Source organism: Geotrypetes seraphini, chromosome 15 (genome assembly GCF_902459505.1).
Source record: "Geotrypetes seraphini chromosome 15, aGeoSer1.1, whole genome shotgun sequence".
Lineage (NCBI taxonomy): Eukaryota > Metazoa > Chordata > Amphibia > Gymnophiona > Dermophiidae > Geotrypetes > Geotrypetes seraphini.
Window position 1 is genome coordinate 4,121,978 of NC_047098.1, and position 14,690 is coordinate 4,136,667.

Here is a 14,690-nt window from a genome sequence, read left to right on the forward strand (position 1 = left end):
TCTTATATATATTTCTGACAGCCTGAGACCACGTTGGTACATATTACATTTCTAGTTTCTATTGGTTACTTACAATTGTCATTTTACTTATTAGTTCACTGATTGGACAACATTTTTACTTTTCTGAGTCATATTGCACGTGATGTCCTGTTTACCAAAAAGGCCACTATTTCCCGACATAAGCCTTTTTTAATATCAAGGTCATCAATTTCCAGTAAGGCTCACCCACCTATTCCAAACTGATGTGCACAGTAGTCAATTTTATATTCTTGGTTAAGATATGTGGTAATCTCCTTCTGTTCTAAAGCTGGTAATTTCCATTCTCGCAAATGAACTTGTTTTTATGGTACTCAGCAGATGTTAGTTTCGCTTGACTTGCTTATGTTAGAAGAAGCATAGATTGTGAGAGTTGTTAGTTTATTCAGGGATGCTTTTCAGGCCTGTGAAATATATTGACATATTTCTATTACTCTGGGGATTTCAGGGAGTCTGTCTTCACCTCCAGTATCATGGAGCTCTTACTTTCTTCACCTGTACAGGACTTTCTTCCCCTTCTTCCTCAGCAGCCAGTCAGACTACAATGTCTGATTACACCTCCACCCTTGCAGACCAACGGATGTGCACCAGAATGAGCGGAGGCACAGCAACGCAGCCGGCACCCTGCGAGACATTGCCGAGCCTCCTAAGGGCGGCTAACAGCCTGTGCTCAACCCCTGATTAACAGAAGGTGAGACCACCTCAGAGACGGCCCTGAGCTCCAGAGAAACTATGCAGGCTGGCTAATAGGTACCCAGTGAAATCAGCCTGTCAGCTACACACCGAAGTCTGTGAATTCTCACATTGGCAAAGCTTTAAAATTGCTCCAAGCACCAAATTACCCGAAAAGGAGATGAAATTACATTGAATTAAACAATAAAATGGGGACCGCAGAACAAACACGTCATGTGTGCAGAAGGAAAGAACTGATGGTGGAGTTAGAGAGCCCAGTGAAATACAACAGAGGAAGAGTGAAAAATCCAGAGTAGATTCCTTCTACAGCCATGTGGCTAAAGGGAAATAATCCTACTGTCTTGAATGTCTCACCTAAGATTAGGATAGAAAGAAAGCAAATAGCAAAAGAAATATTTGTCAACAGATAGTTGCCTAAGTGCCTTCAGATTAACCATCCAGTTCTTCCTGTTCCTCAGCCCCACCCACCTTCCCTCTTGAGACTGCCACTGGAATTTTTATGCTCCACTTGTATATATATGCTTATTCTGCCTGCCTGAGGAAGTAGTTATTCATCTGTAGCAGTTGCTCTCCAAAGACAGCAGGCCAAGTATTCTCACGTGTGGGTAATGTCATTCAAAGGAGCCCAGTGTGGACGCTGCCTAGCGTGTATTAGCTAAAGTAGTTCTAGCAGCGTTCCACCATGCATGTCCGACATAAGTGCACCGGTCCATCAACTGAGGTTGTTACTGATTAGGGGGGGAGGGGATAAATTCAGATATGGATTTTAACAAAATATTAAGTGTTATATCTAAGTTTAAAATGTTATATATGCTGTTATACTTATTGTAAGTTTTTAAAAATGAATAAAGAATGGAAAAAAAAAAATAAGTGCACCGGTCCATCAGTGATATAGCTCAAGAAAACATCTCCTAAGGGAGGGTATATGAACATAATTGGCCTGCTGTCCTCGAAGAACACCTGCTACATGTGAGCAACTTCAATTTCTCTGAGGACAAGCAGGTCAGTTTTATTCTCATATATGAGAATCCCTAGCTACCGGGCTCACCAAAATAATGAGAACACAACAGCGATGGGGCCGGATGGTGTATATCCAAGGGTGCTGAAGGAACTTAGGAAAGTTTTGGTGGCTGACTGACTTTTCAATGCTTCTCTAGAGTCAGGAGTGGTACCGGAGGACAGAGGGGCAGATGTGATCCCTCTCCACAAAAGTGGAAGTAGTGAAGAAGTGGGTAATTAAAGGCCAGCAAGTCTGACTTCTGTGGTAAGCAAATTAATGGAAACACTTTTAAAACAGAGAATGGTCAAGTTTCTAGAATCCGGTTGGTTACTGGACCAGAGGCAACATGGATTCACTAGAGGTATATCTTGTCAGACAAATCTGATAAATTTCTTTGACTGGGTGACCAAAGAATTGGACAGAGGGAGTACGCTAGATATGGTGTATTTAGATTTTAGCAAAGCCTTTTACAGTGTTCCATCTAATAAATAAACTGAGTGCCCTCAGGATTGGCCCCAAAGTGACGGGCTGGGTCAAGAATTGGTTGAGTGGAAGATGACACAGGATAGTAGTTAATGGAGATTGCTCTGAGGAAAGGGATGTTACCAGTGGTATGCCTCAAGATCCTGTTCTTTTTAACATTTTTATAAGCGATATTGCTGAAGGGCCATCAGGGTAAGATTTGCCTCATTGCGGATGATACCAATATCTGCAATAGAGTAGACACACAGGATAGTGTGAATAACATGAAGAAAGACCTAGTGGAGCTTGAAGAATGGTCTGAAATTTGGCAGCTAAAAGTTAATGCTAAGAAAATGCAGTTGGACTATAAAATCCCAAAGGAACGGTACAGTTTAGGAAGTGAAGAACTTATGTGCATGACAGAACGACAGGTCTTGGATGTGATTGTACATGATGATAGGACTATCTGAGGAATCTCAGAAAAAGAAAAAATGTAAAACAAAGCCAAGGAGGTGTGCATCCACTTGTGTTGCCGAAGAAATCAGCTGAGGTTGTCGGCAAGATAATTTGTTGCTTCTTGAACATAAACAAGGTTTAGAAATATGTTTCAAGTAATTGAGTAGTTCCAAATCTTCTTGGCCTACTGACAGAAAAATAGAAAAACTGCTACTGTCATGCTTGATTATGCAGTAGAATGCAAGTTGATTGCTCATGCATAGTAAGAGGGGTTGAGTAAATATGCTGTGATGAAAAAACTTGAGAGTATTCCAACTCGCTTAAATCTCAACATATGTATATAAACATCTGCTCTTAGCAGAACAGGCTCGTATGCTAATAGTGTCCAGGTGAGGTTCACAAGAATACTTGGAGGAGTATGTGGTCGGAATTGGCTGATCTGGAGGCATCTGAAGCAGCAGCTGTTTGGAAAGATTGGACGAAGTCATCCCCCACTGAAGAGAGTAACACAGCGATGAAAGTGACTGTGAGAAAGGATCAAAAACTGGAGAACATGTAGACACCAGAGACTACTGGGTAGTTCAAAAATTAAGTCTCGTGAAGAAAGTAATATGAACTGAAGACGCTATGTGATCCAAGAACTCCATCAGTTGTCTAGCTGAAAAAGACAGAAGATGAAAGACTTGACTGGAAAGTTGAAACAGGTGGTCCTGTCGTTGCTGAAGTAGGAAGGCCCTGAGTATAATTAGATCTAGCAGGGCTGTTATAAATTGCAGTGCTTGAGAGGCTTAAAGTTGAGATATCAAAAAGCTAACTGCAAATTTGAATGTCTGAGAGCATCCCTGAGGAAAAGCATCCTCCAGTAACCAATCATTGACATAGGGAAAAAATGGCTTTGGCACTAAAGTTGCTGCCATCAGAACGCAGCTCTAATGAAGCCTCCTGGAGGAGGTCAGGCTGAAGGGCAGTACTGTGTATTAAAATTGTTGGTGGTTCATGTCAATAAAGACCAAACATCTTGAACGCCTTCTATGTTAAAATGTAAAGTGACAAGAGTGAGAGAGAGAGAGAGAGAGAGAGAGAGAGAGAGAGAGAGAGAGAGAGACACGCCCAGCAAATAGACGTCTCAGAGCTCACAACATAGCAGATGCTATAGATGAGCAGCAGAAGTTGACCTTAACAGTGCAACAAGGCGGTGGCTGCTGCCAGAAGGATGCTGGTCTTCATGAAGAGAGGCGCAACCAGTAGAAGAAAGAAGGTGCTGATGCCCCTGTACAGGTCGCTGGTGAGGCTCCACTTGGAGTATTGTGTTCAGTTTTGGAGACCATATCTAGCGAAGGACATAAGTCGACGAAGCAGTCCAGAGGAGGGCAATGAAAATAAGAGGTTTGTGCCACTCTCAAATTAGACCTTCTCATCCTGTTCGAGCAGTCCTCCAGCTCTTTGGTATTTTCTCTCCGTCTTCTTTAAGCTGCTTCCTTAGAAATTCATTCTTGTTATTGTTAGCTATTCAACAAGCAAAGGGGATACAGGGTATTCCTCGTAATGATTGGGAGTACAAGTTTTCTGCTTATGCAGATGATATTTTATTATATTTGAGAAATCCTGGTTCCTCCATTCCTTGTCTGTTAGAATTGATAGAAATGTTTGGTAAATTTTCAGGATATAAAATAAATTGGAATAAATCTGAAATTCTTCCACTCAATGTACATTGTTTAAAAAGTATGTTTGATTCATTTTCTTTTGTTAGGAAGGAAGATGGATTGAAGTATTTAGGAATTTGGATTAAAAATACAGTAGATGAGACGGTAAAAGAAAATGAAAAACTTTTGTTAAAAAAGGTTATAGAATTATGTGAACATTGGAATCCATTACATTTATCTTGGTGGGGGAGAGTCCAAACTGTTAAAATGATGATATTGCCTGTGGTTTGCTATCAAATGGGTATGATACCAGTATTCTTTCAGGGGTCTTTCTATAAAAAACTGAATTTGATTATTATTAAATTTATTTGGCTTGATAAAACTCCTAGAATTGCTTTAGTATCTTTGCAAAGGCCAATTAAGGAGGGTGGGGTAAATTTTCCAAATTTTTATAGGTACCATCAGGCCTATATTTTACATCAAGGTATGTATTGGGTCCTCCCGGATCTCATTGAGTATACTCCTGATTGGTTATATTTGGAATGGCGACTCATGTTTCCTTTACATCTTTCTCATGTTCTCAGTATCAAGATGCCCAGATTATACAAAGAAAATAGAATTTTAATGGATGTTTGGAAAACGCTAAGATTTGTTAGTAACTTAACTGATATTCCTATTAATAGATCAATTAATCAATCCATATGGCTAAACTCCAAGATTCAAATTGGCGGTTTCAAGGTCGTCTGGAAGCATTGGATAATTGCAGGAATTAGAAATTTAAATGATGTCATCTCTAATGGTAAACTACTGGATTTTACACAATTGCAACATAAATTTGGGCTTCATAAATCACTAGTTTTCGTTGGTTGCAATTGAAGCAGGCCATTCAGGCAGGGTTCCCTGAATGGAAAACTCTTAAATACTCAGCTCAGTATGGAATTTTTATGTTTTCAGGCGGATTTTCTGGGTCACCAGGATGCACAGTGGTATAAAAATATTAGTGATTTGGTTAAAAAAAAAAACTAAAAATGGTCTTAGGGATATTTGGAGCATTGAGATTAAGCATCAGATTTCAGCATCTCAATGGCCTCAAATTTGGTCTTGGAGAATGAGATGTACAATGTCAGCGTCTATGAGACAAACTTGGTTTTTTTTGTTACATAAAGCTTTTTGGACCCCAGTTAGATTACAAAAGTTAAATAGTTCTTTGTCTAATAGATGCTGGCATTGTAATCTGGATGTAGGGACTTTGGATCATCTTTTGTTTTACTGTCCCCATATCTTAGCCTTTTGGAACTCAATCTGGGATCAAATAAATTGTTTATTGGAAAACCATGTAGCGTTATCTTATGATACTGTGATATTTGGAATGTCTATGAGAAAAAAAGAGTCAGATATCAGCGTGTAACAACAAACTCTTAATGATTTTGACTGGAGTTGCCATCCAACATATTACTAATAACTGGAAAGATCATAGTAGGCTTAATTTTAATTTTTGGTGGAATTCAGTATGTCATATATATAGAATGGAAACATCAATAGCGGTACAGAATGGAAATTATAAAAATTTTATTAAAATATGGGAGCCATTAACATCTTTCTGTCATGATTAGATGCCATTTTTCTATTAATTATACACCATTTAGTATTGGGTGGGGGGAGGGTTTCAAATATATGATCTTATAATGAATAGAGGGATTTGAGGGAGGGTGGGGTGAGGGTTACATTTCTACTTATAAGTTATAATGATAAGATGTTCAAGTGCTCAGACTAATTGTGTTTATTATGAATATTTGTACACTTGATGAAAGTTTTAAAATGATTAAAGAATTAAAAAAAAAAAGGTTTGTGCCAAAAGACATATGAGGAGAGACTATAAATTAAAAATAAACGATACCAAAAGATCTTACTACTCTAACAAAATTAAAACAGCTAAAAACCCCTCTATACTCTTCTCCATTTTAAAATCTTTCACACCCAACACACAAAAGGAAGCCAGCAAAATGGATCTAACAGCTCAAGATTTGGCTCTTTCTGTGACAAAATTAAAAACATACGAAAGAACTTTGATTCTACCTCATTCATCGATCCTCCAGATACTTCAAACAATCATCAACTTCCTTTTGCTAAATGCTCTACCTTTAACCTTCCCACTTTGACAGATATCGAACACATTCAAAAAGTAAACCTAAAAAGCTCTCCATCTGAGATCATTCCACCTTTAATTCTAAAGAAATATTTTTCCTGTTTTGGCCCCTTCATACATTCCTTTATATTAAAAAGTCTCAATACTGGCACTTTGCCTCTGCCATGGAAAACCGCTGCAATCTTCCCCATAATAAAGGATCACAAAACAAGCCTAGAGGACCCTGCGAATTACCGTCCCATCGCCAACATCCCTTTCTTGGCAAAAATAACTGAAAGAGTAGTATACAACCAACTGTCTGATTTTGTAGAATCCACCAACGTATTACATCCCAACCAAACCGGTTTTAGGAAAAATCACAACACCGAATACTCATTAATAGGCCTTACCACTAATATCATTTATAACCTAGACCATCATAACTCCGTTATACTCTTTTCCCTCGACCTTTCGGCTGCATTTGACACTATTGATCATTCTCTTCTCTTAGACAGATTAAAAACCATAGGCGTCTGTGATTTAACCTTACAGTGGTTTACTTCCTTTCTATCAATCGGTCATCTACGGTACACTTTAATAATACAATTTCTAAGCCTTTCTCACACAACTACGGTATTCCTCAGGGCTCTATTTTGTGTCCCTTACTTTTTAACATCTTTCTTTCACCTTTATTAAGTCTAAGTCAATCAATAGGCTTTATTACCTATGCTTACGCAGATGACATTCAATTAACTCACCCTTTCAATCCCGAAAATACTAATGAAATATTCCAAATCAACCAAAAAATAGAAAAAATAAAAAATTGGCTTATACAAATCAGACTAGCTCTAAATATAACAAAAACTAAGGCTCTACTCTTCCCAACAAAACAGGGGTTAAAACTATCGGCTCCATTTTTAATTGACAATACAATTATAAGTTTAGTATCATCACTCAAGATACTCGGGGTTATTATCGATGACAAATTTTCTTATCACGATCACATCAGTAATGTAGTCAAATGTTGCTTCTACCGTTTGCGTTTGATTCGTTCCATGTCCAAGTTTCTAGAACCCAAATCTTTAAATATTTTAATACATTCACTCGTCATCGCTAAGCTTGACTATTGCAACTCACTATTGTTAAACATCTCTCAAAAGGAAAAAAAACGTTTACAAATAATTCAAAACACCACAATTAAAATTATTCACAATGGAAAAAAATTTGACCATGTAACTCCCTTTTTAATAGACTCACATTGGCTTCCCATTAATCAACGTATAACTTATAAAATATTGCTCCTAGTATTTAAAACACTATCTACCAATGAACCTCAATTTATAGACCAGTTACTAATCCCATACAATACGACACGTTCTCTCCGATCCACAACTCAGGGGTTGCTTACGGTTCCTTCTTTGAAAATTATTGGAACCAGACATCATGATATATATTCAGTAATGGCCCCTCTAACCTAGAACGCCCTGCCTTTATATATAAGAGAAGATAAAGATCTTAGCAGATTTAAAACTAATTTAAAAACTTTTCTCTTTAAAGACGCATTTAATCTTTAAACAATTCATTTTCAATAATCTTAACCCCACTCCTCATGTTCTCTCCCTATTTGGCTTTTCCTTTCTCCTCGTTTGAATAATAGTAATTTTGTAACTTCCTCCCTCTCTTTTCCCTTTCCTTATGTTTCTGAGTTTGTCTGTTTGGTCAGTCTGTTCTTATCCCCTTTTAAAGTTGTATAACGTACTCTAGATCTATCTTATATTTTACTATTACTCGCTTAGTATGTAATAAGCGATTTATCAAATTTAAATAAACTTGAAACTGGAAGCCCTGAATATGTATACCCTAGAGGAAAGGAGGGACAGGGGAGATATGATACAGACGTTCAAATACTTGAAAGGTATTAACATAGAACAAAATCTTTTCCAGAGAAACGAAAATGGTAAAACCAGAGGACATAATTTGAGGCTGAGGGGTGGTAGACTCAAGAGCAATATAAGGAAATTCTTCTTTATGGAGAGAGTGGTGGATGCCTGGAATGCGCTCCTGAGAGGAGTGGTAAAGACGAAAACGGTGACAGAGTTCAAAAAAGCATAGGATGAACACAGTGGATCTAGAATCAGAAAAGAATAGTAAATACTGAATAACTAAAGCCAGTACTGGGCAGACTTTCACGGTCTGTGTCTGTATATGGCCGTTTGATTGAGGATGGACTGGGGAGGGCGTCAATGGCTGGGATGGTGTAGATGGGCTAGAGTGAGCTTTGACGGAGACTTCAGTAGTTGGAACCCAAGCACAGTACTGGGGAGAGCTTTGGATTCTTGCCCAGAAATAGCTAAGAAAAAAAAAATTCTTTAAGATTGAATCAGGTTGGGCAGACTAGATGGACCATTCGGGTCTTTATCTGCCATCATCTACTATGTTACTATGACAAATGAATGGAACAGCAATTCAAAGCCCAACAATATAAGCAGCTTGATAATGATAAAGCAAATTATTTTATGTGCAAATATTGATGTGGACTATTGTAGATATTTTATATGCATTCTTTAAAAACATTTTTAAAAAGAGGTAGTAATTTAGACCGATGATTGGAGGGAGGGGGGGCATGTGACATTTCAAGCTACAACTTGACTATGTGTATGTGATGGTTCACTATGTTTTATAACTAGTGAAAAATTACAAATTTGTTTTATCTTGCAAAAACATTTATGTTTCATCTAGTACTGCAATTTAAGGGACTGTGGCTTGGATTATGTTTAAAACAAAATTAACGCTCCATTTATTTTTTATTTTTTTCTCAACAAACCATCTCACAGAACACAAAAGACAACTCTGGAAACCAACACTGGACTCAGAGAGTAGAAGTTGGGCTCTATGTTGCAAACAAGCAAAATCTAGAATCCCACAGAGATTCCTTGTGGCCTTGGTCAAGACACTATTTCTCATTGTTTCAGGTATCCATTTAGATTATAAAACTTTTCTGTCAAGGACTTACTGTACTTGAAAACTTATAATGCTCTAAACTACCATGAGCATTACTTGGAAAGGTGCAATAAAAATGCAAAGTTATTACAATAAGGCAGAGATTTATTATAAAATACTAGCAAAATATCTTACAGACCAGCTCCAGCAGGTAACCTTTGGTAGAGCTCCTTCACCTCTTCATGTTTGGCTTTACCCTTGTCCACACTCTGTTTACGCATTTCTGACATTTCAATACACCATTCCTCAAATTTGCAATTATCCAGTTCCACCAATTTCTGCAGAAAAGCTGCAATGCAGGAAAAAGATTATTTTATATAAATGTTTATGAATTGCTAATAGTTTAGTAGACTTGATAAAACCACCCTTTATACAATGTCAGAGTGGGTACATCAGGAATTACATTAAAAATCAAAACAAACATAGAAGATCTGCTCATCTGTTAGAGTGAATGAGATATAAGAAGTTGCCCCCGCTGAGTCAGACCAGAGGTCCATCTTGCTCAGCGGTCCGCTCCCGCGGACAAATAGGTTTTCAAACCTTTACAAAATTATCTCATTGAGCATCTCAAGAGACATTTACCAAAGTGCATTTAGATACTCTAGAAGTAGATATCCATTAATATGGCAGCTGTAATGGTCACAGAACAGAAGCGATGTGAAAGATTCAGCATAGGAATGTGGACCCATTTATTTTCTTGTAAGCCTCTGACAATGGAGTTTTAACTCAAATTCATCAGCCCTCTGCCTATCTAAGGATGGAATTGCTTTGATGCAGTGCTCATATTAACAAGCAACAGAAGCTGTTCTAAAGGATGCCACTTATTCAGCCATAGAAGGCTGTTGCAGTCCAGAGAGAAAGACAAAGAAAATACAATAAAACCTTGGATTGCAAGTAACTTGGTTTGTAAGTGTTTTGCAAGACAAGCAAAACATTTTATTAAATTTTAACTTGATATACAAGCGAGGTCTTGCAATACAAGTACATACAATATACGCACATCACAACTGAGCCGATGGTTCGTCTCTCTTTGACGCTGCGGCAGTGTAGTGACTGTTCTAACCAAGCAAAGTCTTGCAATAGTATACACGCATTACATCATCGCAACTGAGCCGATGGTTCTTCTCTCTCTGACGCTGCAGGAGCATAGCAACTGTTCTAAACGAGCGAGGTCTTGCAATACAAGTACGTATAGTATTTTGTATTAAAGTTTTTGGGTAGTGGAACGAATCATCTTGAGATCCCATTATTTCTTATGAGGAAATTTGTTTTGATATACGAATGTTTTGGATTACAAGCATGTTTTAGGTCAGCGATCTATCTCAAAGTCCCTCCTTGAGGGCGGCAGTCCAGTCGGGTTTTCAGGATTTCCCCAATGAATATGCATTGAAAGCAGTGCATGCACATAGATCTCATGCATATTCATTGGGGAAATACTGAAAACCCGACTGGATTGCGGCCCTCAAGGAGGGACTTTGAGACCCCTGTTTTAGGTGTATTTTGTATTAAAGTTTTTGGGTTGTGGAACTAATCATCTGAGTTTCCATTATTTCCTATGGGGAAATTCACTTTGATAGATGAATGCTTTGGATTACGAGCATGCTTCCGGAACAAATTATGCTCGCAAACCAAGGTTTTACTGTACTCCATTCTCCTGTCATTATTACAGTAATACATATGGCAGGTATTTGAAATTAGGCAAATGAGACAGCACAGTTACTTACCGTAACAGGTGTTATCCAGGGACAGCAGGCAGATATTCTTGACTGAAGGGTGACGGCACCGAAGGAGCCCCGGTACGGACAATTTTAGAGTGATTGCACTCTAAGAACTTTGAAAGTTCTAGTAGGCCGCACCGCGCACGCGCGAGTGCCTTCCCGCCCGACAGAGGCGCGCGGTCCCCAGTTAGGATAAGCCAGCTAAAAAGCCAACCCGGGGAGGTGGGAGGGACGCAAGAATATCTGCCTGCTGTCCCTGGATAATACCTGTTACGGTAAGTAACTGTGCTTTATCCCAGGACAAGCAGGCAGCATATTCTTGACTGATGGGTGACCTCCAAGCTAACAAAAAGAGGGATGGAGGGAAGGTTGGCCATTAGGAAAATAAATTTTGTAAAACAGATTGGCCGAAGTGCCCATCCCGTCTGGAGAATGCATCCAGACAATAATGTGATGTAAAAGTGTGAACTGAGGACCAAGTAGCAGCCTTGCAGATTTCCTCAATGGAAGTAGATCGGAGGAAAGCTACAGACGCTGCCATAGCTCTAACTTTGTGGCCCGTGACAGAACCTTCCAGTGTCAGGCCCGACTGAGCATAACAGAAAGAAACGCAAGCAGCAAGCCAATTGGAGAGAGTGCGTTTAGATACAGGATGATCCAACTTGTTAGGATCAAAGGACAAAAATAGTTGAGGAGATGATCTGTGGGGCTTAGTACGTTCAAGATAGTAAGCCAGATTCAAGATAGTAAGCCAGAGCACATTTACAGTCCAAGGTATGCAAAGCCTGTTCACCTGGATGAGAATGAGGCTTTGGAAAAAATACAGGCAGGACTATGGACTGGTTAAGATGAAAGTCAGACACAACCTTAGGAAGAAATTTGGGGTGTGTACGGAGAACCACCTTATCATGGTGAAAAACTGTGAAAGGTGGATCGGCCACTAGTGCATGTAGTTCACTGACCCTCCTGGCAGAAGTGAGAGCTATAAGGAAGACCACTTTCCAGGTAAGAAATTTTGAAATGCGCTGTGGCCAAAGGTTCAAAAGGAGGCTTCATTAAAGCGGAAAGAACCACATTGAGATCCCAGACCACAGGAGGAGGCTTGAGAGGTGGTTTCACATTGAAAAGGCCCCTCATGAACCGAGAAACCAAAGGATGAGCCGAGAGGGGTTTTCCATGAAAGGCAGCAATGGCAATAAGGTGAACTCTGATAGAAGTAGATTTAAGACCAGAGTCAGACAAGGAAAGAAGATAGTCCAACACCAGTCCCACTGCTAGAGACATGGGATCATAGTGATGTAAGAGGCACCAGGAAGAAAACCGAGACCACTTCTGTTGATAACATTGGAGCGTGGCCGGTTTCCTGGAAGCATCAATGATAGAGTGGACAGGCTGAGAAAGGAGTGAGTGAGCCGAAGTCAGCCCGAGAAATACCAAGCTGTCAGGTGCAGAGATTGTAGGTTGGGATGCAGTAGGGTCTGCTGATGCTGAGAAAGCAGAGAAGGAAACAGTGGAAGAGGTATGGGTTCCCTGGAACTGAGTTGAAGTAGAAGGGAGAACCAATGTTGCCTGGGCCACCGTGGAGCGATGAGAATCATGGTGGCTTGTTCCCTCTTGAGCTTGAACAGTGTTCGCAGCATGAGCGGTAGAGGGGGAAAAGCATATAGGAAGAGACTGGTCCAATCCAGGAGAAATGCATCGGGCACCAGACGGTGAGGAGAGTAGAGTCTGGAGCAAAACAGGGGCAGCTGATGGTTGTGGGGAGCTGCAAAAAGGTCCACTTGAGGAGTGCCCCATTGAGCGAAAATGGACTGAAGAGTCGAGGGATCGAGAGTCCATTCGTGAGGTTGGAGAATTCTGCTGAGATTGTCCGCTAAGGAATTCTGTTCCCCTTGAATGTAGACAGCCTTCAGGAATAAGTGACGAGCTGTCGCCCAAGACCAAATCCGTTGGGCTTCCTGACACAACAGGCGAGAGCCCGTTCCTCCCTGTTTGTTGATGTAGTACATTGCAACTTGATTGTCTGTGCAAATGAGTAGTACTTGAGGAAAGAGAAGATGTTGAAACGCCTTGAGGGCATAGAACATCGCTCGGAGTTCCAGGAAATTGATGTGGTGTTTCTTTTCCTGGGCAGTCCAAAATCCCTGAGTTTGGAATTCGTTCAAGTGAGCTCCCCAGGCGTAGGGGGAGGAATCTGTGGTGATGACTAGTTGATGAGGAGGTAGATGGAACAGCAGACCTCTGGATAGATTTGAAGATGTCAACCACCAAAGAAGCGACTGTCGAAGAGACGAGGTCACAGATATGTGTTGTGAACAAGGATCCGTCACTTGGGACCATTGGTTCGCTAAGGTCCATTGAGGAGTACGCAGGTGGAGACGTGCGAAGGGTGTGACATGTACTGTCGAAGCCATGTGCCCCAATAGCACCATCATGTGATTCGCAGAAATGGTAATCTGTTGAAACACCTGCTGACAGAGATGGAGGATGGCGTGAAGGAGGTTGGATGGAAGAAACGCCCTCATCAGAACAGTGTCCAGAACGGCTCCAATAAATTGAAGTCGCTGGGTCGGAATGAGGTGAGACTTGGGTAGATTGATTTCGAACCCTAATAGTCGAAGGAAGTGAATGGTCTGATTGGTGGCAAGCAGAACCGCCTGAGGGGAATGAGCTTTGATCAACCAGTCGTCCAGATAAGGGAAGACTTGAAAGTTGTGAGAGCGGAGATAGGCCGCTACCACAATCAGACATTTGGTGAATACCCTGGGAGAGGAGGCCAGGCCGAAGGGTAGCACTTTGTACTGATAATGATGTTGATTGATGAGAAAGCGCAGATATTGCCTGGACGTCAGATAGATAGGAATATGTGTGTAAGCCTCTTTGAGATCGAGGGAGCATAGCCAGTCGCCCTGAGCGAGAAGAGGGTAGAGGGTGGCAAGAGAGAGCATTTTGAACTTCTCCTTGACCAAACATTTGTTGAGATCTCTGAGATCTAAGATGGGTCTGAGGTCTCCGGTCTTTTTGGGAACTAGAAAGTACCGGGAGTAAAAACCCTGACCTCACTGATCTTGAGGAACTTCTTCGATGGCATTGAGAAGAAGGAGGGAGTGAACCTCTTGAGCGAGAAGGAGGGACTGAGACTTGTTGGAAGCAGACTCTTTTGGCAGGCCTAACGGCGGGGGAGTCTGAAAATTGAGGGAGTAGCCATGGGCTATGATCGAGAGCACCCACTGGTCGGTGGTGATTACCTCCCATCGAGAGTGAAAAATGGTTAATCGACCTCCTATGGGCTGTGGAAGAGGACAGGAGGGAGGGAGACTGGCAATGCCCAGGAGAAGGGAGTCAAAAGGGCTGAGTCGGCTTAGTCTGAGTGACAGGCTTTATGGTAGGCGGCTGTTGCTGACGTGCTTGTTGGTGCTGTTGCTGCTGCCTCCGAGGTTGTGGAGGTTGAGGCTGAACTGGCCGAGCAGAAAACCGCCTCTGATATGATGGCTGCTGTCTAAATGGACGAGGAGGAGGAGGCTTCTTTTTATTTTTCAGCAAAGTATCCCACCTCG

General features: G+C 40.7%; 1 protein-coding gene across 2 annotated transcripts in view; it reads right to left on the minus strand.

Annotated features, from left to right (window-relative positions):
- Positions 1–14,690, minus strand: part of USP48 (ubiquitin specific peptidase 48) — a 173,943-nt gene that overhangs the window by 111,123 nt on the left and 48,130 nt on the right. For both annotated transcript variants that reach the window (XM_033921536.1, XM_033921537.1), the window contains exon 11: positions 9,555–9,704. In XM_033921536.1, coding sequence (XP_033777427.1) covers positions 9,555–9,704 — 150 coding nt within the window. The remainder of the gene's footprint in view (positions 1–9,554; positions 9,705–14,690) is intronic.